Source organism: Delphinus delphis, chromosome 10 (genome assembly GCF_949987515.2).
Source record: "Delphinus delphis chromosome 10, mDelDel1.2, whole genome shotgun sequence".
NCBI lineage: Eukaryota > Metazoa > Chordata > Mammalia > Artiodactyla > Delphinidae > Delphinus > Delphinus delphis.
The window spans coordinates 78,801,504-78,828,752 of NC_082692.2; the positions used below are offsets into that span (position 1 = coordinate 78,801,504).

Below are 27,249 nucleotides of genomic sequence, written 5' to 3' on the forward strand. Positions count from 1 at the left end.
AGGTGGGCAGAGGCCAGGTCACAGAGGGCCTTGTAAACGTCTCACGCTGCTTAGGAGAAAATCCAAACTCTTGCCCTGGCTTACAGAACACGTCACAACCTGGGTGCTCCGGCAAGTCCAACCTCATTTCAGCCTTCCGGTCCTTTTGCTGACTCTGCTCCCAACGTGCTGTGCTTTTGTCCACAAACATGCTGGGCTCTGTCCTCCCTCTCCCTTCTACCTAGAATCACTTCCTTTTGCCCTTTATCACCAAGCACCCTAGAGAAGGTGGGACTAGCCTATCATGCTCTGTCTCTATCTCAGCACCTTGTTGTTGTTTTCCATCACAGCACTTTTCACAATTGGCAATTCCATATAACACATGCGTTTGCTTGTCTTCTGTCTCTCTCACTTGATCATCAATCCCACCACAGCAATTGCACATTTTCTATTGCATCCCTAATGCCTAGTGTCTGGCACTTTGCAGGTGCTCGACAAAGATTTGTTGAATAAATTAATGAGGGAATGAGTGATAAAGAGTTAATAGCTGGCCCTTGTTCACACATCAAAACCCAATCACTCCCTACTGTAAACTTCATAAAATCTTTGTAACCAATTGACCTGAAGCTCATTACTAATTTTTCTGTGCTAAGAAGATGAACTTGGGAATCATTCTACAGCTGATCTCAATAAAAGTTTTTAGAATCCAAATACGTATTAGAGGGGTCCAAGTCCCTGCACTGGGTCAAAGAGCCATGGGGCGGGCAGTTCTACAAAGGCCACAGCTTGTCCACGGCAATGTGACAATAAAGTGAAACAGCTGTTCGTACTGGAAAAACAGTTTGTTCTAAAAGACATTGTAGAGTGCTGTGATTCTAAATAGTTAAAGAAGAAAGACCATCAATTAGCAGGCTTTGTTCTGTAATGCCTTGCTTTTTCCTTCCCTCCCTCCCTCCCTCTCTCCTTCCTTCCTTCCTTCCCTCTCTCCACCCATTATTTTGTCCCTCCATTCGTTCATAAATTCATTCATTCACCAAGGGTCTTCAATGCTGTAGGTACTGTGCTAAATGCTGGGGAAAACTCTGGTGAACAAGCTTTCTGACCTCCAACAGCTGATAACCTAGACAAGAAAAGCAGGCTACAACAATTCAGAGTGCTGGCTGCTGAAGCAGAATATTTTCAGGGTGACAGAGCTGAGGGGAGGGCCATCTGACTCAGTCATGTGAGGGGACGTGTGATTTTTCAAGGGCTTCTGAAAGGATGTGACATCTTGATTCAGGCCTGAAGGATGAGCAAGAGTCACTGATGTGAGGGAAGGTTCAGGGCAGCCACTTTGTGACACAGAGGTACCAGGGAGGAAAGAGAGTATTCTGGGTAAAGGTAAAAAAAGAGTATTTGCAAGAACTGGGAGACTTACTCCTTAAAACAAAGAGATGCATAACGTACATACTCACAATTCAAGTTGGATGGAAAAACCTCTGCGGCTATAAGTAAATTCATAGTCAGATTATAATACTATCAATAAGTTTTTTATGATAGTCGTTTTCGAAAGAATTAAAAGGTCATGTATTTTTTTAAACTCAGTCTCATGAGCATAATAATTCTAAAGTGAGTAAAACTGAGCAGTGAAAAGCTAAATAACTAGCCCAAAGTTGGCGGGTGATCTTAAAAGCCCAACATTGTGATACGTGGATAAGCTGAAGTGCTGGTCATCATCTGAATCCTCCATCAGGGGTCCACTGTACCAAAGAGAACTACCATTTGTGGAAGGCCTAAAATATACTAGGCACTGCACTGCATCCCTCACTTAATCTCACTTAACCCTCACTATGACATTCAGCAAAGTCTGCCATACAATTCCCATTTTGCAGATAAGCTAACTGGAGCCCAGAGATTTGAGGTCAATTTGCCAGAGCCACACACTGAATGGTCTTTTGTTTACAACACTCTGCTTTTAGGGCATAAACAAATGGGACATGAATGTCTGGAAAGAGCATCTCCCGCTTGTCTAATAATTTTTCTCTGCGTCTGAAAGTCCAGGCTCTATCTTATGATATCATGAATGAACACTGATGCTCCTTCCCCTGCACAGTCAACAGGCCCCTCAATGAACAAAAAAGGTCCTCTGTAGTACTCCACCAAGACTCCCCACCAACCTCATGGCTTAAGGTCTGATCGTCAACCAACTAGACCAAGAATTTCATCTTCGGAAGTGGGTGGAGGTAGTCACCAGTACAGAGAATTATACTTTGACGCCAACTCTGCTGAAACAGTCTGGCCAAGCCAATAAAAATAGAAGAATGCACCTTAGGTGCATGTCGACATGGGAAGCAGTGGAATATAAAGGTTCAGAGCGTGTGTTGCAGAGGTCAGGCTGCTGGGCTTCAAATCCCAGCCTTATTACCTAGTGATTCTGTGAACCTGGGTGAATTAACCTAGCTAAGCCTCAAGCTACCTCAACTTTAAATGAGGATAAAAATTTAATTACGACATCAGAGAGTTATGGAAAGGTTAAATGAGGTCCTCCATATAAAAATATTCAACATAGTGCTTGATCCATAGCTTAATAAACAATGAGATGTATTCTTTTTATTATCATAGTATCAGGGCCACTGCACTGTATAACTCTAGAGGATGCCCCTCACACTGTAGCCTATGGGAATGGTACCCCTGGGGTTGTGCAGTGTACAACCTGTGTGACTGTGTATGACATCCCTGATGATCATGCTACTGTGGGTATGCGGAAGTCGTGCTTCTCAACGTGGACACTTGGATTATTTCTCATGAAGAGGAGGGTGCCATGTGCTATGTGCCTGGTGTGAAATACATCTTGCCAACAAACAGGTGGGTTTTTAATAGTGTCCAAGGGGGAAGCAAAAGGGAGAAATGCACACTCAAAAAGCAAGCAACAGTTCTGAGTTAGTTGTAAAGAATGGCTAAGAAGAAGAAAACCTCCCATAATGGGGTGGGGTGGGAGTCTCCAGCATCCGATTCACTGGGCTCTGAGACCGCCCTGGCATCCTACTGGCGTCAGCTCAATGAGGGGAAGAAAGTCAAGACATGTGCATGCACAAAGTGCATATCAGGTGAAATGGTAGCAGAGTTGAGTGGGTACAGGGGAGGTGAGAGCCAGAATGGAGGTGAAGGCTGATTAAGGGGAGCCTGAAGGGGGCTGTACTATCAAGTGACCACCCAATGTACTGTTTAACAAGGACGCTTTTGATCATGGAAGTAGGGGCAACTGATAATTACACTAGGCCTACTCCATGCATAAACCAGGACTGCTGTAGGCAAACAGGACCAGGGGCAAATCTGAAGATGGTTGCCCAGTTGCTAGCAACATTCCCTCGAAGCCTTGTGGATGTGGGGACGTTTGAAGAGAGGACTACCAGCACGCTTTGCAAATGAGGAACAATGGGTTCTAATGGGGCTTCTCCCTCCGCCATCCAGCTGCCCTGCACCTCCCTCTGGCCAATGCAGTGTCACGTGAGGGCCTCCCACAGTCCTCCAACCTCCCTCACCACCCAGGTCCACTGGCCTCAAACTCTCCACTTCGGGTTCAGGCAGATGAGAAAGCATGTTGGCAGGAGGGCAACTATCTGATCCACTTTTCTTGCTGCTCCCCTCTGGTCAACTTCTAAATTTAGCCACAGGTCAGGCTATCTTAGTAGGTCTCCTGTTCTTATATAGAGCTTGAGAGCAATATGTGAGGAAGGATTTAGAAAGATCGATCTGCATGGCACAGACAAAGATGTAAATTTCTAGGCACATTTCAGATGATCAGAGAGGAGGATTTCCTCAGTGCATATCTGGCAAGGTTTCTAGTTCTTGGGATTCAGAAGGAATTGTCAATGGAGCTTGCATTTTCCCAAATGGCACTAGCATTTTTAGAAGTTGGCTAAAGCATGAGCTGTCAGCTGAGATTCACTTCTGAACACTCTCTTACTTTGTGCTCCTTGGAGCAGTCACACAGGGTTGAGTTTGGCACGACATGAAGATGGAGAGGGAGGGGGAGGGAGCAGGCAGTGGTAGGTCTGAAGCAAGAATTACAAAGAGAATCAAGTGGTAACACACGGGCAGAGAGGGATGAAGACACCTCTTCTTCCTTCTCTATCTGACTCTGTCAATCCCCAAACCACTCGATTATTTCTAATTTTCTCAGAACAGCTTTGCACACTTATTATTCCCACTTGACCAATGGCAAACTCACAGTTCAGAAAATACAGCATCCTTGTTCTAAGTCTCACAGCTGAAATGTGGCACTGCTGGTACATGAACCACGTCTGTAAAATTCTACAGCCTCTGGGGGTTCCCAGTAACTTGTGTGGCTCAAGTACAATTAATCTGAAATGTAACTGCTTTAGCGATTCCTCCCTGCCACAGTCTGGTGGAAGTAAAAACAAAAAAAACCCCACCAAACTTTAGAAGGAAAATGAGCAAAAAAAAAAAAAAAAAAAAAATTGAGTAGACAGAGAGGGTGAGAGTCCTAAAGAAAAGAGATGACTGAAAACAATGGAACTAATCCATCAGGAGGGTGAAGGAGAGGGAAGAACAGAGCTGGAAGGCTGAATACCTACAAGGGTTAAGAATGCAGTTGTAAGAAAACAAACCCCATTTAAAACTGCATCAGAAAGAATAAAATACCTAGGAATAAATTTAACCAAGGAGGTGAGAGATCTGTACATCGAAAACTACAAGACACTGATAAAAGAAACTGAAGAAGACTGAAATAAATGGAAAGATCTTCTGTGCTCATAGACTGGAAGAATTAATATTGTTAAAAGGTCCATACTGAGTCTCCGGCTTTGGAGGTCAGATCCCAGGGAGAGCACTGGGGTTGGCTGCGTGAACACAGCCTGCAGGGGGCTAGTGCACCACAGCTAGCTGGGAGGGAGCCCAGGGAAAAGTCTGGACCTGCCTAAGAGACAAGAGACCAGGGCGCGTGAGGAGAGGGGGTTCAGAGCACCGCCTAATCGAGCTCCAGAGACACGCGCGATCCGCGGCTACCAGCACGGACTCCAGAGATGGGCATGAGATGCTAAGGCTGCTGCTGCCGCCACCAAGAAGCCTGTGTGCGAGCACAGGTCACTGTCCACACCCCCCTTCCAGGGAGCCTGTGCAGCCCGCCACAGCCAGGGTCCCGGGATCCAGGGACAACTACCCCGGGAGAACGCACAGCGTGCCTCAGGCTGGTGCAACGTCATGCTGGCCTCTGCCGCCGCAGGCTCGCCCCGCACTCCGTGCCCCTCCTTCCCCCCAGCCTGAGTGAGACAGAGCCCCCTAATCAGCGGCTCCTTTAACCCTGTCCTGTCTGAGCGAAGAACAGACGCCCTCAGGCGACCTACACGCAGAGGCGGGGCCAAATCCAAAGCTGAACCCCAGGAGCTGTGCGAACAAAGAAGAGAAAGGGAAATCTCTCCCAGCAGCCTCAGAAGCAGCGGATTAAATCTCCAAAATCAACTTGCTGTACCCTGCATCTGTGGAATACCTGAATAGACAACGAATCATCCCAAAATTGAGGCAGCGGATTTTGGGAGCAACTGTAGACTTGGGGTTTTCTTTCTGCATCTAATTTGTTTCTGGTTTTATGTTATCTTAGTTTAGTATTTAGAGCTTGTTATCACTGGTAGATTTCTTTATTGATTTGTTTGCTCTCTTCCTTTATATATGTGTGTGTGTGTGTATATATATATATATATATATATATATATGTTTTTTTCCTTTTTCTCTTTTTTTGAGTGTGTATGTGTATGCTTCTTTGTGTGATTTTGCCTGTATAGCTTTGCTTTTACCATTTGTCCTAGGTTTCTGTCTGTCTGGTATTTTTTTTGGTATACTTTTTAGCGCTTGTTATCATTGGTGGATTTGTTTTTTGGTTTGGTTGCCCTTTCCTTCCTTCCTTTCTTTTTTCTTTCCTTTCTTTTCCTTTCTTTCTTTTTCCTCTGTTTCATTACTTTAAAACTTTTATTTTTAATATTTTTTTAATTTTAATAACTTTAATTAATTTCTCCCTTTTCTTCTGAGCAATGTGGCTGACAGGGTCTTCGTGCTCCGGCCAGGTGTCAGGCCTGTGCCTCTGAGGTGGGAGAGCTGAGTTCAGGACACTGGTCCACCAGAGACCTCTTGGATCCACGTAATATCAAATGGTGAAAGCTCTCCCAGAGATCTCCATCTCAACGCTAAGATCCAGCTCCACTCAGCGACCAGCAAGCTACAGTGCTGGGCACCCTATGCCAAACAACTAGCAAGACAGGAACACAACCCCACCATTAGCAGAGAGGCTGCCTAAAATCATAATAAGCTCACAGACACCCCAAAACACACCACTGGACACAGTCCTGCCCACCAGAAACACAAGATCCAGCCTCATCCACCAGAACACAGGCATCAGTCCCCTCCTCCAGGAAGCCTACACAACCCACTAAACCAAAGTTACCCACTGGGGGCAGACAACAAAAACAACGGGAACTACAAACTTGCAGCCTGAAAAAAGGAGACCCCCAAACACAGTAAGTTAAGCAAAATGAGAAGACAGAGAAACACACAGCAGATGAAGGAGCAAGGTAAAAACCCACCAGACCAAACAAATGAGGAGGAAATAGGCAGTCTACCTGAAAAAGAATTCAGAGTAATGACAGTAAAGACGATCCAAAATTTTGGAAATAGAATGGAGAAAATACAAGAAACGTTTAACAAGGACCTAGAAGAACTAAAGAGCAAACAAACAATGATGAACAACACAATAAATGAAATTAAAAATTCTCTAGAAGGAATCAATGGCAGAATAACTGAGACAGATAAGTGAACTGGAAGATAAAATAGTGTAAATAACTACCACAGAGCAGAATAAAGAAAAAAGAACGAAGAGAATTGAGGACAGCCTCAGAGACCTCTGGGACAACATTAAACACACCAACATTCAAATTATAGGGGTCCCAGAAGAAGAAGAGAAAAAGAAAGGGACTGAGAAAATATTTGAAGAGATTATAGTTGAAAACTTCCCTAATATGGGAAAGGAAATAGTTAATCAAGACCAGGAAGTGCAGAGAGTCCCATACAGGATAAATCCAAGGAGAAACACGCCAAGACACATATTAATCAAACTATCAAAAATTAAATACAAAGAAAAAATATTAAAAGCAGCTAGGGAAAAACAAAAAATAACATAGAACGGAATCCCCATAAGGTTAACAGTTGATCTTTCAGAAGAAACTCTGCAAGCCAGAAGGGAGTGGCAGGACATATTTAAAGGGATAAAAGGGAAAAACCTACAACCAAGATTACTCTACCCAGCAAGGATCTCATCCAGATTCAACGCAGAAATTAAAACCTTTACAGACAAGCAAAAGCTAAGAGAATTCGGCACCACCAAACCAGCTTTACAACAAATGCTAAAGGAACTTTTCTAGACAGGAAGCACAAGAGAAGGAAAAGACCTACAATAACAAACTCAAAACAATTAAGAAAATGGTAATAGGAAAATACATACTGATAACTACCTTAAATGAAAATGGATTAAACGCTCCCACTAAAAGACACAGACTGGCTAAATGGATACAAAAACAAGACCCGTATACATGCTGTCTACAAGAGGCCCACTTCAGACCTAGGGACACATATAGACTGAAAGTGAGGGGATGGAAAACGATATTCCATGCAAGTGGAAATCACAGGAAAGCTGGAGTAGCAATTCTCATATCAGACAAAATAGACTTTAAAATAAAGACTATTAGAAGAGACAAAAAAGGACACTACATAATGATCAAGGGATTGATCCAAGAAGAAGATATAACAATTGTAAATATTTATGGACCCAACATAGGAGCACCTCAATACATAAGGCAAAGGCTAATAGCCATAAGGGGAAATCGACAGTAACACAATCACAGGAGGGATGTTAACACCCCACTTTCACCAATGGACAGATCATCCAAAATGAAAATAAATAAGGAAACACAAGCTTTAAATGATACATTAAACAAGATGCACTTAATTGATATTTACAGGACATCCCATCCAAAAACAACAGAATACACTTTCTTCTCAAGTGCTAATGGAAAATTCTCCAGGATAGATCATATCTTAAGAAAACTGAAATTGTATCAAGTATCTTTTCTGACCACAACGCTATGAGACTAGATATCAACTACAGGAAAAGATCTGTAAAAAATACAAACACATGGAGGCCAAACAATACACTACTTAATAACCAAGAGATCACTGAAAAAATCAAAGAGGAAATCAAAAAATACCTAGAAACAAATAACAAGGAAAACACGACAACCTGAAACCTATGGGATGCAGCAAAAGCAGTTCTAAGAGGGAAGTTTATAGCAACACAATCCTACCTCAGGAAACAAGAAACATCTCAAATAAACAACCTACCCTTACACCTAAAGCAATTAGAGAAAGAAGAACAAAACCACCCCAAAGTTAGTAGAAGGAAAGAAATCATAAATATCAGATCAGAAATAAATGAAAAAGAAATGAAGGAAACAATAGCAAAGATCAATAAAACTAAAAGCTGGTCTTTGAGAAGGTAAACAAAATTGATAAACCATTAGCCAGACTCACCAAGAAAAAACGGGAGAAGACTCATATCAATAGAATTAGAAATTAAAAAGGAGAAGTAACAACAGACACTGCAGAAATACAAAGGATCATGAGAGGTTACTACAAGTAACTATATGCCGATAAAATGGACAGCCACGAAGAAATGGACAAATTATTAGAAAAGCACAACCTTCCGAGACAGAACCAGGAAGAAATAGAAAATATAAGCATACCAAACAGAAGCACTGAAATTGAGACTGTGATTAAAAATCTTCCAACAGGGCACCCCTGGTGGCGCAATGGTTGAGAGTCCGCCTGCCAATGCAGGGGACACAGGTTCGTGCCCTGGTCCGGGAAGATCCCACAGGCTGTGGAGCGGCTAGGCCCGTGAGCCATGGCTACTGAGCCTGCGCGTCCAGAGCCTGCGCGTCCTGAGCCTGTGCTCCGCCAAGAGAGAGGCCACAACAATGAGAGGCCCGCGTACCGCAAAAAAAAAAAAAAAAAAGAAATCTTCCAACAAACAAAAGCCCAGGACCAGATGGCTTCACAGGTGAATTCTATCAAACATTTAGAGAAAAGCTAATACCTATCCTTCTCAAAGTCTTCCAAAATATAGCAGAGGGAGGAACACTCCCAAACTCATACTACGAGGCCACCATCACCCTGATTCCAAAACCAGACAAAGATGTCACAAAGAAAGAAAACTACAGGTCAATATCACTGATGAACAGAGACGCAAAAATCTTCAACAAAATTCTAGCAAACAGAATCCAACAGCACATTAAAAGGATCATACACCATGATCAAGTGGGGTTTACCCCAGGAATGCAAGGATTCTTCAGTATACACAAATCAATCAATGTGATAAACCATATTAACAAACTGAAGGAGAAAAACCATATGATCATCTCAATAGATGCAGAGAAAGCTTTTGACAAAATTCAAACCCATTTATGATAAAAACCTTCCAGAAAGCAGGCATAGAGGGAACTTACCTCAACAAATAAAGGCCATATATGACAAACCCACAGCCAACATCATTCTCAATGGTGAAAAAACTGAAACCATTTCCTTTACGATCAGGAGCAAGACAAGGTTGTCCATTCTCACCACTATTATTCAACATAGTTTTGGAATTTTTAGCCACAGCAATCAGAGAAGAAAAAGAAATAAAAGGAATCCAAATTGGAAAAGAAGTAAAGCTGTCACTGTTGGCAGATGACATGATACTATACATAGAGAATCCTAAAGATGCTACCAGAAAACTACTACAGCTAATCAGTGAATGTGGTAAAGTAGCAGGATATAAAATTAATGCACAGAAATCTCTTCCTATATACTAATGATGAAAGATCTGAAAGAGAAATTAAGGAAACTCTCCCATTTACCACTGCACCAAAAAGAATAAAATACCTAGGAATAAACCTACCTAAGGAGAGAAAAGACCTGTATGCAGAAAACTACAAGACACTGATGAAAGAAATTAAAGATGATACAAACAGACGGAGATATATACGATGTTCTGGGATTGGAAGAATCAACATTGTGAAAATGACTATACTTCCCAAAGCAATTTACAGATTCAATGTAATCCCTATCAAACTACCAATGGCATTCTTCACAGAACTAGAACGAAAAATATCACAATTTGTATGGAAACACAAAAGACCCCGAATAGCCAAAGCAATCTTGAGAAAGAAAAACGGAGCTGGAGGAATCAGGCTCCTTGACTTCAGACTATACTACAATGCTACAGTAATCAAGAAAGTATGGTACTGGCACAAAAACAGAAATATAGATCAATGGAACAACAGGATAGAAAGCCGAGAGAGAAACCCACGCACATATGGTCACCTTACTTTTGATAAAGGAGGCAAGGATATACAATGGAGAAAAGACAGCCTCTTCAATGTGGTGCTGGGAGAAGTGGACAGCTACATGTGAAAGAATGAAATTAGGACACTCACTAACACCATACACAAAAATAAACTCAAAATGGATTAAAGACCTAAAAGTAAGGCCAGACACTATAAAACTCTCAGAGGAAAACATAGGCAGAACGCTCTATGACACAAATCACAGCAAGACCCTTTTTGACCCACCTCCTAGAGAAATGGAAATAAAAACAAAAATAAACAAATGGGACCTAATGGAACTTAAATGCTTTTGCACAGCAAAGGAAACCATAAACAAGACGAAAAGACACCCCTCAGAATGGGAGAAAATATTTGCAAATGAAGCAACTGACAAAGGATTAATCTCCAAAATTTACAAGCAGCTCATGCAGTTCAATATCAAACAAACAAACAAACAATCCAAAAATGGGCAGAAGATCTAAACAGACATTTCTCCAAAGAAGATACATGGATTGCCAACAAACACATGAGAGAATGCTCAACATCACTAATCATTAGAGAAACACAAATCAAAACCACAATGAGGTATCACCTCACACCAGCCAGAATGGCCATCATCAAAAAATCTACAAAGAATAAATGCTGGAGAGGGTGTGGAGAAAAGGGAACCCTCCTGCACTGTTGATGGGAATGTAAATTGATACAGCCACTATGGAGAACAGTATGGAGGTTCCTTAAAAAACTAAAAATAGAACTACCATACAACCCAGCAATCCCACTACTGGGCATATAACCTGAGAAAACCATAATTCTAAAAGAGTCATGTACCACAATGTTCACTGCAGCTCTATTTACAATAGCCAAGACAAGGAAGCAACCTAAGTGTCCATCGACTGATGAATGGATAAACAAGATGTGGCACATACATACAATGGAATATTACTCAGCCATAAAAAGAAACGAGGGCTTCCCTGGTGGTGCAGTGGTTGACAGTCTGCCTGCTGATGCAGGGGACACGGGTTCGTGCCCCGGTCCGGAAAGATCCCATATGCCGCAGAGTGGCTGGGCCCATGAGCCATGGCCGCTGAGCCTGCACATCTGGAGCCTGTGCTCCACAACAGGAGAGGCCACAACAGTGAGAGGCCCACGTACCGCAAAAAAAAAGAAACGAAACTGAGTTATTTGTAGTGAGGTGGATGGACCGAGAGTCTGTCATACAGAGAGAAGTAAGTCAGGAAGAGAAAAACAAATACCGTGTGCTAACACATACATATGGAATCTAAAAAAAAAAAAAAAAATGGTTCTGAGGAACCAAGGGGCAGGACAGGAATAAGGACGCAGACGTAGAGAATGGACTTGAGGGTACAGGGAGGGGGAAGGGTAAGCTGGGATGAAGTGAGAGAGTGGCATGGACAGATATACACTACCAAATGTAAAATAGATAGCTACTGGGAAGCAGCTGCAAAGCACAGGCAGGTCAGCCCGGTGCTTTGTGACCACTTAGAGGGGTGGGATAGGGAGTATGGGAAGGAGGGAGACACAAGAGGGAGGAGATATGGGGATATATGTATATGTATTACTAATTCATTTTCTTATAAAGCAGAAACTAACACACCATTGTAAGGCTATTATACTCCAATAAAGATGTTAAAAAAAGAAAGGAAAAAAGAAAAAAAAATTGCATTCTCTTTCATATGTAGCTTTAACCTATGTAATTAGAGTCCTAATTTACTTTTTTTAAGGGGGGGGGAAACACACACACACACACACACACACACACACACACACACACACACACAAGGCCCATACTACCCAAAGCACCACATGCAGAAGAATGAAACTGGACTCCAACCTTACACCATACCCCAAATTAACTCAAAATGGATTAAAGACTGGAACGTAAAACCTGACCACAAAAGTCCTATACACAGGGGCAAGCTCCTTGACATCAGTCTTGGCAATGAGTTTTTGGATCTGACACCAAACCAAAGGCAGCAAAATCGAAAATAAACAAGTCGGACTACATCAAACTAAAAATGGGCAAAGGACCTGAAGAGCCATTTCTCAAAAAAAAAACCATACACATGGCCAACAGATATATGAAAAGGTGCTCAACATCACTAATCATCAGGGGAATGTAAATCAAAACCACAACGAGATATCACCTCACACCTGTTGGAATGACTATTACCAAAAAGACAAGAAACAACAAATGTTAGCAAGATCCTTGCTAACAGAACACTTATGTACTGTTGGTGGGGATATAAGTTGGTGCAGCCACTCTGGAAAACAGTCCGGAGGTTCCTCCAAAAACTTAAAAATAGAGCTACCATACGATCTAGCAATTCCACTTCTGGTTGTTTACCTGAAGGAAATAAAATCACTAACTCGAAAAGATATACTCACCCCCATGTTCACGCAGCATTATTTACAATAGCCACAATACGGAAACATCCTAAGTGTCCAATGATGGATGAATGGATAAAGAAAATGGGATAGAAAGAAAAAAAAATATGAATATAATTCAGCCATTAAAAAGAAGGAAATCCTGCCATCTGTGACAACACGGATGAACCCTGAGGGCATTATGCTAAGTGACATAAATAGACAAATACTGTAGGTCTCATTTATATGTGGAATAATCTGAAAACAAAACAAACTCAGAAAGATTGCTGGCTGCCAGAGGTGGGGGGAAGGCACAGAGTACGTGAAGGTAAAGGTAAAGGTGGTCAAAAGGTACAAACTTCCAGTAGTAAGAGAAATAAATCCTAGGGATGTAATGTACAGCATGGTGACTACAGTTAACAATACTGTACATTAAACTTGGAAGTTGCGAAGACAGTAGATCTTAAAAGTTCTCACCACAAGAAAAAAAAATTGTAACTCTGTGAGGTGATCAAAGGTAACTGTGACATAGCTGTTAATACTAAGTACACTTACTGTAGTAATCATTTTGTAATATACACATATGTCAAATCACCAGGTTTTCACTTAAAGTTAATACAACATTATATGTCAATTATATCTCAATAAAAACAGGGGGAAAAGTGGCAATGCCGTTAGCATTTGCATAAAAAAAAGGAAAAAGAAAGCAGCTGCAATATCTCATAATGGTTTAAGAGAATTAACTTAGGATCAAGCCTTGTTTCTTCCACCTGCTAGGTGTGTAACATTTGGACAAATGACATTGGCCCTCCAAACCTCAGTTTCCTTGATTGCAAAATGGGATAATAATAATACCCACTTCGTCTTTTTAAACCACTTAGTGGTTAAAAAGATTAAGTGAGGTGATGAATGTAAAGCACTTAGCCCAGTGCCGGGCACTGTCACGCCTGTCCTGAAAACCATTCCCAGTGGGAAACTCCTGTCTTACTATGCCTGTCTCTGAATCTTTTACAACTTGTACTTTGTTTCATTCCAATGTCAGTAGATAGGGTTTTGCTTTTTAATATCCTTTCCCCCCTTTTCTACAAATCAATCTTCTGTACTGGAAACAGAGGTTCCCTCCTACTAATGTCCTATCCTTGCTGGCCAGGCCATTCCCCAGGGACACTTAGTGTTTTCTTTAACTATACATTAACCTGGGGCAGGAGAAAAACAAGTCTATTTCTGCATCAATGGAGCAGTTCTTCAGATGCCCTCAGGTTTTCAAATGCTGGAAACCCTTCGCTCATTAATCAGGGTTTCAAATGAGTGCCTGTCTTCTAGCTGATGGCCAAAGCTGTGGAAGGAGGAAAAAACCCAGAGTAGGTCCTACCTAGAGTCTGCCCCTAGTGGCTGTCTGAACTCATCCAGAATGACCACGTCTGAATATACATATTTAAAATATTTCTTCCATCTCCCCCTCCTTCTGGGAAAGTTATCTTTATGCATTTGGCTCAAGGCCTGTTCAACTTTTTCTGGAGGTAGCCAGATTTGGAACACTCAAGAACGCAGACGTCGGAACGGCAGAAAAAGGAGGAGCTCTCCCACCATTGCTGGAGTGAACTGTTGGCCGTCTGACAGCAAACCTTTTGGGAAAGAGCCAGCCTTGTCACCATGCTGGAGGGCTTCATGGGGGAACGGATGTGATGATAGCAAAGGGGTTGAGCGAAACACTGGCAGGTGCCCACTTCCTGGCTCTACTTACTTCTTGCCATTCATCTGCCCTCCAAGCGTAGAGTGGACACAGCGGGGCTTGGCAGGCGCGCTCTGACTCCGGTCTAGTGTATGGGTTGCACTCGGTCTCTCCGGCTATTTTGTGTGTTCCCAGCTGACAGCCCACATTTCTCCGCCGCACGCCTTGGCCACAGGACACTGAGCACTAAAAGGACAAGAGTGCGTAAGTGGGAGCTTCGGGTCATTTGGGGGAGGGAGTGATCATCGGGGTGGAGAGGGTCACAGATCTGGGGACCGCATTCCTAATCCAATGACCCTCACAGCTATCACAAGGCTTTCTAATTTCCTGTGAAAGGGACCCAAGAGAATGTCTTAAATCTGCAAACTCACTGCCTATCAGAGGCGGTTGAGTGAGGAAGAGACTCAAGTTAGGGGGAAATCTTTCAGGTTAACAAAACTCTTGGACAGTGGAATAGGCTAGGGGAGATCATTCTGAGACATTCAGTACAACCTAGAAGTAGTGCTGCCATGTGAAATGAAAATCCCAAATGATTTCTATCCTGGAAGGTTGAAGGGTCTTGAAAATTGGAGATACAGTTCTGTAGAAGAGAATTTCTTGGCAGATGGAAAATATAACTCAAGGAGAGTAAATCACTAAAGCTTTTAGGGCCTTAAAAATAGAATTAGTTTCTTCCCTCTCTTCTTCTTCTTGCTCCTATTCCTGAAGATAGGGAAATCTTTTTTCTTTTTTAACTATGGAATTCGTTAAAGTATTTGTATCTGTTTACAACCTCGGATGAATATACAAAAAATAAAAGCTGACAAAAAAAAAAAAATTTCCTCGGGTGTTGTGTTTTCAGTCCGTGAAAAATACTGTTAATCAGGCTGAAACATTTTGTTGACCAAGCTGCACAACACCCTATTAATCTGTAATTAACTTTCCTCTAAATTAATTTTTTTAATGGTTTCCTCATTGCTGGGTTTCATAATCGCACTTATGGTCAGGCCAAGAATTACTGTCTTTATTAAGCTTTTGACATTCAGAAACTAAAGGCAACATCTGACTGGAAAGAACAGCCTATTACTTCACTTAGCTATTAAAAACTGTTTCTAAGTTTTTGTGATAGCTCAGCTGCCATTCATTTGTCTAATTGAGAAAACAAGCTTAACATACACTAAAGCCATATTCCTAAGAGGATGTCTTGGTAAAGAATAGAATCACGCTTTTAAATTAGACAAAAATTCTTGTCCAATTAACCTGCAGCAGGAGTCATCGTTCTCTGAGGCTAATGGGAATTTACTAACAAGAAGCACACGCTAATGAATTCTGCTGCATAATAATATTATTTCCGTTTCAGATTCTAAGAAAATAGGTGGTAGTGTTTAGAAGGCGTCTTGGGAAATAATATCATTTCAGATGAGTCTACGCCAGGCAGGAGCTTAAATGTTCACATCAAAGCTAGCTGAAGAGAAGGAAATATTTTGGAGCAACATAGCTACTATTGTTTGGGTTTAATTGTATTAATTGGATTGAATGAGTTTGTGACCCACAAGGAACCAGACTTTTAACGTCATTATGTTCTTGGTGGAATGAGAGGGTGCCTGATTGCCTTGTGTACAGAGGATGGCCATTTAATACTTATGGGAGCTACGTGTATATTTCCCATTGATTACACAGGAAATGGATGAACTGCAACATAGGAGAGTTAGCACATGAATGACAGAAATCATCAGCAACCACTGACAATAAACAACAACCAAAATACCCTTTGGCTATTTGAATTTGTGGTCTTAAAAAAATAAAACAGTACCCTTCCGGAACAATGTATTCAAATGGAAACACAAGGAAAAAATAAGAACAATTAAGTAAACAAATTTGAGTTTGTCATAGAGCTAATACATATTCAAAATCTCATAAGGCTTTAATAAGGTAAAGAAAAAGGAAAAAAATGTTAAAGGCTTTCAGGGTGTATACTATTCAGGCTCTAAGTAAATGAAACTTCTTTTTGATGCTATTGTTTGTTACTGAGTAAATTATTACTTACAGTTCAGCAAAGGCAAGGTATTAAGAGCCATAAGCAACCTGTATTTTAAAAATTATTTCTACAATGTTCGATATTTTTTCAAAAGATAAAGGGAGTTTCAGTGACACAGTATGTCACTGTGGCTTCCGATTTTCATAGTGTCAAAGCTAGCCCTGAATTAACACATTCAAAAGTTTCGACAGGACTTATATGCACAGTAAGGTGTAAGCCCTGCCTCTGTGAATACAGCATCCATGGTAATCTTTGTTCAAAATGAAGTATACTGCATCAGAGTTACTTCTCCGTGTTTAACTTTTCTTCCTGTGCTGTCTCAGGGGAGGCAACATTTTGCATACAGAGACAGCCAGGCTTGCTTGGTGAATTCTGAGAGATTTGTGCGGAAGCCCCATGAATAAAACAGCATCAAAAAGACCTCTGCATGACCCTGGAGGTGCTGATGGTGGTGGTGTGTGCACGTGTGCGTGCTTAATTCTTCTTGTTTTATTTAGTCCACCTTTAAGTTATTCTGCAGAAGGAAGAGGTTGAGCGGTGTCTAGTAACATGCCCCCCCTCCTCTGTCCCATCTATCATTTCTGCATGGCAGTCTATTTGTGCCGGTTTGAGAGTAGATGTTTTTAGTTCCAAACTACTGAGCTGGGAGCTGTGTTTCACCTCTCTGTACTCCCTACTGTGCAATGCTAGTATGCAGAACTCACCGATTTAAAGGGGAAATGATGCTTATTTCCATAGATAAAAAAAATCTCTATGGAACTTCTGATGTTTAGGGAATTGTAGTATACACTTGAAAACCTGGAAAGAATTTTACATACTTTTTTCCAGTACAACTATTGCAACCATGGCAGTGACATTATTTAAAAGGAGGGATTAGTTTGAAAAATAAGTATATGAACCAACTTTAATAAATAATAACTGGTAACAACAATAGCAAACTTAGTAAGCATTTACTAGCCGAGGCTCTATTCTAGGGTTTCTCAACCTAATAATTCATTTTTGTTGGGGGGTGTCCTGTGCATTGTAGAAAGTTTAGGAGCATCCCTGGACTCTACCCTAGTACGTGTCAGCTGCATTTCCCCTCCTCTGCCAAAGTGAGATAACCAAAACTGTCTCTAGACACTGCCAAACGTCCCAAGAGATACAAAATCACTGCCAGTTGAGACCTTAGTTCTATGCTAAGCATCTTGCATAAAATATCTTTCATACTTCCTAGTAAACCTTTTAAGTAGATACTCCACAAATAAATAAAGCAAAGAACAGAGATAATCACCCTAACTCAAGCAAAAACTAAAACAGAAAATAGTCCAAGTAAATTCTATCCTAGGCAATAAACCAAAGCTACCGTGGATTACAATTTGGCTTCCAGTTTTAAAATATGGTGCTAATATTATGCAGGCTCTTGTACATTAGCAAGAGTGTGGGTGAAAAGCCTGTATTCAAACAATTCAACATCAATGCTTGCAGTTCAAATACAAAGTAACAAGAAAGCACAAATCACTAAGGCAACTCTAGTTCTCATCACTGACCATGTGCATATGGTTTCCCTGACTTCTCAAAGGACACACGCTACATATTTGCCATGTTTCTCCATTAGACACTTGCAGAATACTTCAGAATCAGACACCACAACCAAGCTGCTCTCATTGTAATTACAAGAAAAATCCCAACCAAAAATGGCTGGTAGGTTCATAATGCAATCTGCCAGTTACCATTTTGGCATGAGCACTGAAGAGCTTTTAAAAATTAAGTATTTCTCTGAATTTAAGACACCACTGATACCGAGACACAGTATTACATTTTGTATCACTCAGAAAGAAAACAAGGGCAACTAATTAAATCACGGCCTTCCATTGGTTGTTAGGCCCATCCTGACCACAGAAATCTCAAAATATGAAAGAAACAGGCATCTCAGGATTGAATGAATTCATGATTGATAAATGATGATAAAGTGTTACTTTCATTCTACTCTGATGATTTATTGTTTAGTCCTAATCTTCATTTGTTTGAAAAGCCTTTCTATAGGAACAGGACACATTAAAAATTTTTTATTCTGGAATTCTATTTTTTTTTTTTTTTTTTGCGGTACGCGGGCCTCTCACTGTTGCGGCCTCTCCCGTTGCGGAGCACAGGCTCCGGATGCGCAGGCTCAGCGGACATGGCTCACGGGCCCAGCCGCTCCGCGGCACGTGGGATCTTCGCGGACTGGGGCACGAACCCGTATCCCCTGCATCGGCAGGCGGACTCTCAACCACTGCGCCACCACGGAAACCCCAATGCTTTTGAATCATGTGACTACAAAGCCTTCACATTTATCAAGCTGAATCAAGAAATGGATGCTGATTGCGTCTGAAAATTTCATCCCTCAGCTCTCGATCAAAATCATGTAAACAAACTGAACATGACCTTTTGAAAAAAAATGCTTTCAAACTTTATTGAGGATGTTTTCCAATAAAAGCTATTCTTTTTTTGGAAAAATGTCCTTGACACATTCCAGATTTTCAAAAGATGTAAAAGTGAAACATTCCGCTTTAAACCTCAAAACACCAATTCTGAGGGAGAGACAAAGAAGATTAGCAAGGCTATACTAGTTTCCTATCCCAATATTCTATATGCCTTGTTATCGTCACACATTTTGACATGATGAGAAATTGCAATAATTATTCTCCCTACCTTGAAGATGAGATGACTAGAATAATTATTCTCCCTACCTTGAAGATGAGATGACTAGCTACCAGCAGAAAACAGAACCACCAGACATAAAACTTGCTAAATATTGTTGCAAATGAATAATCGTTATTCTTGCTTTATGTTACTGCCTTAGGGATATTTCTGTTTACTATGGGATCATTAGTAAACCAATAACCTTTAATCATGCAGACTGTCTTTCTCCATCAAACTCTGGGTCTGATTATTCTCAGGTATGCTTCTAAATTGCACAAATTGGATTTTACCCATGCAGCATCTTGTCTTGCCTGCTTTTATAATTCATTTCTATAAATTGAATCAGAGCATTAGAAAGTTGGCCACAGATCATTACATAACTCTGTTTACTTGCATTTTCCACAAAGGTAACTAGACTTTTCTAAGCAATCCTTTTGAACAGGTGCGGGTCTTTTCTGGGGAGGGATTCCGATAATCCTATTACCTTATGTTTGAAAAAACCCCAAGGGTTCAAACCTAATCATCGCAGCTTTGTGAACAATTTTAGACTTTGCATCAAGATCACAGGATACTAGAGTAAAACTCACTCTGTGTTTACCAATAAAGAGTGAAAGATTCTTTTAATCATCCTTTTATTGAATGAATTGGCCTTTATAATGAATACCATTTACATACTCTCAACTTAATATTCAGGACAAGATGCAAATAGTAGATATGTCCAAGGGACATAAAGAAAAGTAACAGAGCATGAAAGTGTGCAAGAGGACAAGCTAATTAGTGTGGTATCTTAAATAAGGTTAGCTGTAGGCTTTTACATGCATTGAATAGCTCCCAAAATAAAAAGGGCTGGAAGTTACAGATGACACTAGTCACTTAAGACGAACCATTAAGGATGACCAGTATGAAATACTGCCTAGAAATCTGGTCCCTTAAGGAAGCCAGAGGAGGAGTTAGCTCTGGCTGGGCACAGATGCTTTGATGGTTAAAACAAAAATAAAAACAAAACATGATCATCATGATAAAAGCATTGAGGGATGAGGCTCCCCTGCTGGGGAGTGATGCAGGCCATGTTTTATTTCTCTGTGAAGAGAATAAGACTGTGAGGTATGGGAGACGATGATGGCAGCTCAGGGCATTTAAGAAAAATTCACGTTTCTAGAAGAATTTTCTATTACTCATGTTCAAATGGAGGATTCTCAATTCCTCCTCATGCTAACACACCTGTGCAAAGCTTCTTTGGGGTATCAGGAATCAAGAACCAGGCCCTGAAAGCATCAATTCTAGAGGCTGCTAACCTCGAACCTAGTTTTCTATTGATTCTCCGGAGTACCTTCATACATCTCCACTGCATAGGAGAGCTACAAATTCAGTAAAACCTTCCTGAATCAAATTAATGGAGAGAAAGGCCACACTGAATACAGAATATGTGAAAAGAAATTGGGTCTTATTACTTTTAAGTAAGCACCTCAACCAAGCTGAGGAAATGGACAAGTGTGGAGTGACAAGATCTACTTTAAGGGCCAGATATGAGTGACTTTTGTTCACCCCTCAATTGTTTATAGGTAAACAGAAGCTTCTCAAATTCCCTCCTGAATTCAATAGGGAAACTCTCCCACCCAGTTCCTGACTAGGTTACCAAAGGTTTAGAATTAGTAGAGTCTAACTGTAGTCAGTTTCTTGGGTACTTACTCTCCTTCCCCATTGGATATACACACATCACACTCATCCAAGTAAAAAAAATATTACTTCTGAGATCTTATTACATTTAAGACCCCAGAGCTAGGTACATGGCATTCATTACTGCTTTAAATCCTCATAAGAGCTATATGAAGTCAGCTCGGCAAGGTCAAACAAATCACCCAAGGTTGCAGAGCTAGGAAATGACAGAGAACTTCCCCATCTGTCCCCCACCTCTATTGTATACAAGCTAACAGGCAGAGAAGTATTCTCGAATACTTTATATTGACAGCCTTTCCTTTAAGAACCTCAAAGGTAAATTCAGACTCAATTCCTGCCAGGTAACAGAGTCAACCTTACTAGAATCTGAATTAGTGGTTTTTTAAGTGGTAAACAGTAATAAAAATGCCATCAGCGAAGGATTGAGGGGCTACTCCGTCCTAGACGGCTGACATCTACATCTACCACCGCTTAATCCTCACAACCCTCACAACTGTCCTACTGTAGATGGTATCCAAAGTGCCAAGGGCTGAAGCCCCTTGCCCAAGGTCCCACAGCTGGCGACATAAAGCTGTTTCCCTCCCTGTCCCCAAGCTCCCCTCTGAAAAACCAAAACCGCGCAGGGAAACAAGCCAGCACACGGGTGTCAGCCGTGTGGCCGAAGGTAAGGAAGCAGTCACGAGAGGAGAAGCGTTGCTCACCTGACTCCACGCGCCAGCCTTCCACTTGGGGCATCTTCCTCCTCGGCACTTTCTGTGCCCATTTGGCTTAGCAAGGTGTTTACAGTAATCACTTTCTAAATGACTTCCATCTTTTGCCATGCAGTAAACATTTCGTTGTTTATGCCCTCGACCACAAGAGACAGAACACTGAAATATAAAGCAATGGCAAGGTTGTTTTTTTTTTTAAATCACAAGGAATTTGATAAAAACCTGTGTCGTGAGATGTTACGATCATGCCTAACGAGAGTCACCACTCCCCCCTTTTGCAGTGCCATTTTGGATAACACCTCAAGGCTCAACACGGAAGGAAGGCAGCAATGGAGAAAACCATGTGGACAGCATGACAGCAGGAATCCTGTTTAGTATCTTGGGTCACTCAAGAACGAGGGTAAATCCTGGTAATTTAGGCCAAAAATGAAGCCCACGAACCTGAAATTACCATGAAATTCTGATTTACAGAAGTCCTACTATGAATTAGTTAGGATTCCTTTCAGACATCTCACTTCATGCAATCGCTGATCAAGACATTTCTTCAACAAACTACCTCACAATTCACTCTTTTGGATAAAGGTGTGTTTCCAAATTCAGCTGTGTCCCATTTCCTAGTGAACTGATTTAAGGAAACTCTTCTACCATTTTTCAGAGGAGAAGCTCTCATTTTCCCAGTCCATTGGAAAGGAGGTGAAAAAGGCATGTTAGAAACTGAAAGGTAAGCTAGCAGGTGGGTCAGTGCCAAGTTTGGGAGGGAGGCATTACCTTTCAACTTTGATCTGCAGGTTCACTGAACTGTTTTAATGTGACCTTGTCTGACCACATCTAAGAAACTTGACTTTGATTTCAGAGTAGGTTTCTCAGAAAGGTTTAGGAATCAAAGGGCTCATGGCGTCAGGACAAAAATTTGATATGACAGCTTCTTGTGGAATAGGCAAGAGGCTGGCCCCCATGAGTCTGCTGAGATATTCAACGTCCATTGCCTCATTAGCGATTACAGAAGTCATTACCACTTGGATCATAAGCTTACTGGCTCCCGTTTTCAAGACACATTATTTCCCAATATAATGTCCTTACATGTCAGAGGGAAATGGGCTTAACAATGAAGAGCAAAATGTGAAAACACAACAAAAATAGATTTCAAGTGCCATTTCCTTCTACTCAATGTTTCTAATTCCCCTGCTAACTCTGTGATTTTGTTAACTTAAATGGCCAGAGTACCCTTTTATGCCTAATAGGTAAATAGCACCATGTAAAACATGTAGCCTAACATAAATCCAAACACTATTACCAAGCAAGCTCAAAGTGCTCCCATTCGTAAATGTGTCAGACGCGTTTTTCTAGTAAACATAAACCATTATAAAAATTCCAATAGCAGCTGCTAGAGAAATTTAAAATATGTATATTAATATGTTTGGCTATAACTTTTAACTTTAGGAGATGGAAACGTTGTTTTGAGCTCTCATCTTGTGAGTATTATGATTTGGAGTAGTCATTCTGGCACTCTTAATAGAGTATACAGTGTGGAAGGAAAGAGCTGAATTTAGATATCTACACCAAAACAAAAATATCCATCCTTCAACGTACAGTGTTTTGATATATATAAAGGCTTTGGGCTATAATTCGAGAAGGCTTTTAGAATGAACCTCCAAGAAGTATACCTATAAACCAATTGTCTAATGACTTACACACAGATAATCCCTGTTACCAGTGACTATTTTAATATTTAAAAATGTTACTTCCACCAAAAAATAAAGGCACAGTTAGAATCTGAGGTGAGATCACTTGTTTATTCAGCAAACATTTATTGAGCACCTACTAAGTTTCATACGTTACGCAAAGTGCTGGGAGTACAGTGATAAGTAAAACTGATATAATTCCAGCCCTCATGGAGTTTACGGACCAGTGAGGGAGGCCAGCATTAATCAAGTGATGACAAAAATAAATATATACATGCTAACTGAGATGAGTACTCTGAAGAAAACAAGCTGGAGTGGTTGCAAGAGGGCTCCCTGAGGCATTCCCTGGGGCCAGACCATGCAGAGCTCATAGGTCATAATAATATATTTCATTCTCCACGAGAGGGAAAATCACTGAGGAGATTTAAGTTGGGATAAGACACAGTCTGATTTTTCTTTCAAAAATTCTACTTTGACTACCGGCTAGGCAATGAGTGGAAATACAGCATAAGTGGAAACAAGAAAACTGCTCAGGAAGCTAATGCATTTGTCCAAGCAAGAGGTGATGGTGGCATAGATTAGGGTGCAGAGTGGAGGGGTGAAGGAAGTTGGTGAATTGAAGACGCATTTTTTGAAGTAGAAATGATAATTCCTGATGGATCAGCTGTGGGGTGTAGGGGAGAGGGCAGATCTCCCCTCCCAGGAGGGAAGGTCTCCTGGGTTTCTGGTATGGGCAACTGGATAGACAGTGATGACATGAATACAGATGGGAAAAACTGCATTGGGAGTCAAGAATATATTACTTCGTAGGAAATGAGCTGAACTTAAAGGATATGGATTCATGGGTGGTAATGTGCTTGATTATGGTGAAGAAATAGACATAGTTGTCTTATTAATCAGATGAACATGGGTCAACTTAAAGCAAGTCTACCTTGAAGGATCATCATTTCAATATACAAACAGTCCAGACAAGCTGTCCCTTAGTACGGAGGGGAGAAAGAGAATTGGTGGAAATGCTGATTTAGTAATCTACCCATTGATCTGTCAGTTCCATGAGGGCAGGGATTACGGAAGTTTTGTTCATCACTATACTCCAGCACTTTGCATAATTCTTGGAACTTAGTAGGTGCTCAGTAAATGTTGAATACACAAATGAAACAAATCCCATTTAGTGGTCGCTGGAAGAGATAACCGAAAAGTAGGGAGCAATCTACAGAGGCAGAATTAGAAAAGGCACAGCTTTCTCCCACTTATTGGGTGCCAGTCACTGCTCTAAGACTTTATATACATTATCTCATTTAATCATTCCAATAACCATAGAGACAGATACTATTACTGGAGACATGGTGTTTTCAAAATGGCATAACCAAAATGCTTTGTATGTATATATCTCTTCCCACATGACTCCAATCCAAGTGGCTAGATGTCTGTTGGGAACATAACAGCACAATGAAAATAATTAAGTTATCAACAACATCACTGATAATAATTCATCCGAGGGGCACCACTGGTGCCACCAACATCTATTGCCCATGAAATGAAGACAGATGAAGTTGATACGAAATATGAAGCCTTAAAGATCTTTTCAATATCTGGATTAGCTGCATCCCACCCATTCCTACGTGTGGTTTTCTCATTTGGGAACTTCAATAGAACTGACTTGGAAAACAGGATGCAATACTACACATATTATTTGCCTCAAATTAAGATCGAAAAGCGATAAGGAAATTCACAAGATATCTACTCTGATAGCAAACACTTTTCATTTCATGCTTTCTAACTTACCAATGAAGAAAAGCAGCTGCTTGTGGAAATTTTCCTATCTAACAGGTTTATTAGTGGGTCTATTATGATCTCATAAAGAAGTTATCATCTTGATAATCCAACACAGGTGTCAGCTCTTCAATTCTGAGGGAAATTTCCATCTGATTTTTTTCCAGTCCTTTCCCAGGCAGTGACTTTTGCATCAATGTGCATCACAGATTATAATAGTTAAATTTAGAGTGTCACCTAGTACATATTATTTATTGGCTACATATCTGAGGGTTCTTGCTCTGCGGAATATTTAATTCCTTATATTTACAGCCAAAATAATCTCCTAGTTTGCCAGTAGGACTCTGACTTTTTCCTCTGGGGAAACAATCCAACTTGTTTAAGAGAATGATTTCCCCCCAACTTTGGGCAACACTCTCAAACAAAGTAATCTCTGCTTGTTACATAGAAACACCAAGGTCAGTATCTCAAATGCCTGGGCTTTTGTTTCTGCGAGGTCATTCAAAGGCAATGTTTAATGTGGAGCTTTGTTCAGATGCTGTCTTTACTTTTTAGACGAAGGTCTAAGAGTTTAAAATCCTTGCATTTCAACACATCTGGTGGAAACAGAACTGGCTCCCTCTCTAGAGGTAGCTCTGGATGTGGTGTGGATTTGTATCTCACTGTTCCTGGTGTGCTGTCCCTGGCATTAGGGTTGTCCTGCATCGGTTCTTTCACTTATACTGAGGGGCTGGGTCTCTGTTGCCAAGAAGCCAGCAAACAACCCCAGTGTGTCTGCTTGGATGAGAAGGGGTGAAGACCTAGAAAGAATGAGATCTCCAGCATTGCCGAGGCTGCTGAGAACCTGGACATCCAAATACAGATGGGAGGACCACACGGAATTGGTAAGGACGCCATGAGGAACCAAGAAGGAATAGGAAGGGGAGGGCTTAGGTCAGGGATGCACACAGAATCTGGCTAGAAGGAAGCTTCTCGATGGGGCTAGATGATGCTGGGGCTCAGAGGAAGCACCAGAGTGGATGGGATGTGGGCCAGGACTGCCTGAGTCGTAGCAGATGCTTATACGTAAGGGTTAATAGATGGTCTAGGAGGACAGTCCCAGCAGAGTGGGCACAGTTGAGTGTGTCTGCGTGATTCCTATTTCCAAGTGATCTTTATACATAAGATTCTGTTTATATGAAATGTCTTATGGAGGATGTTGATCAACTAGTCCACATTTCCAACCAGAGGATTGGTTGACAGCAGGTTAGGAGTAAGAATTGAGAAGCCAAGAGAAAGGTCATATACTAGAATCCATTACCAAGATAAGCCAAGACTCTGAAAATCTAAAGATTTTTGACAATCAGGTTTAACCATCACTCTGAGACTGGTGGGCAGAGTTCAGTTGTGAGACAGGAGACTGTACTAATTATTATTCAAGGCCTTTCCCCTGTGATTCTATAAAATATGAAAAAAACATCTAAATCACTTCATCTAAAAAATGAAGTGTGTCTTTTCATAACAACAAGCTCTTCTTTCTTTTCTTTTTCTTTTCAACAAGCTCTTGATTCTACTCTCATTTTGACTTTGTTTAAGAAACATAAAGGCAGACCTCATCTGGAAAGTATGATATCAAAAAGGAGGCAATGCTCATGCCCATGGTTCAGAACTGCCTTTGCCAGTTATAATGACAAGTGAAGCGAGTATCGCATGAACATCACACAATCAGAAAAGGCAGAGGGATTCCAGCCTGTACCCACTGTTCCACCGGGGGCGGGGGGAAGAATGTTGAGTGCAGAGATATAGACTTAGGGATCAAAGTTTCAAATCTGCTCAGTGCAAGACCTGGAAAACCATGTGGGCTCGTCACATAGAAAAAAGATAGTAGCTGCAATCCACATATGTTTATTACTGCTTTCCACACTGTAGGCACTGAGCAAATATTTATGGGAATGAATGAATACATGAAAGCTATAGCCATCATAGAAGTGTACTATAAACCAAATGTCATGTTTTCCTAAAGGTTTCAAGAAAGAACCACCTGCAATCTGACCCCCAGTGCTAATGCTGAACTGATTTGGCAGTTATTCAAATTCAAAGAGGCCACCCCAAAGGCACTCTTTCAGTTGGAGCAGAGCTATTAGAAATCACACCATGAGCGCTTACTATGAGTGGGACCATAAGCTGAAGGCTACTGGCTTCTCCTATTTAATCCCTACAGCAACCTTGTGGCTCAGGCACT

General features: G+C 41.1%; 1 protein-coding gene across 3 annotated transcripts in view; it reads right to left on the reverse strand.

Annotated features, from left to right (window-relative positions):
* The window catches only part of ADAMTS9 (ADAM metallopeptidase with thrombospondin type 1 motif 9), a 167,099-nt gene that overhangs the window by 32,529 nt on the left and 107,321 nt on the right, over positions 1 to 27,249 (reverse strand). For 2 of the 3 annotated variants that reach the window (XM_060022844.1, XM_060022843.1), the window contains exons 29-30: positions 21,565 to 21,732; positions 14,518 to 14,691 (exon numbers count right to left, since the gene is read on the reverse strand). In XM_060022844.1, coding sequence (XP_059878827.1) covers positions 14,518 to 14,691; positions 21,565 to 21,732 — 342 coding nt within the window. The remainder of the gene's footprint in view (positions 1 to 14,517; positions 14,692 to 21,564; positions 21,733 to 27,249) is intronic. The other variant, XM_060022845.1, reaches the window with a different exon arrangement.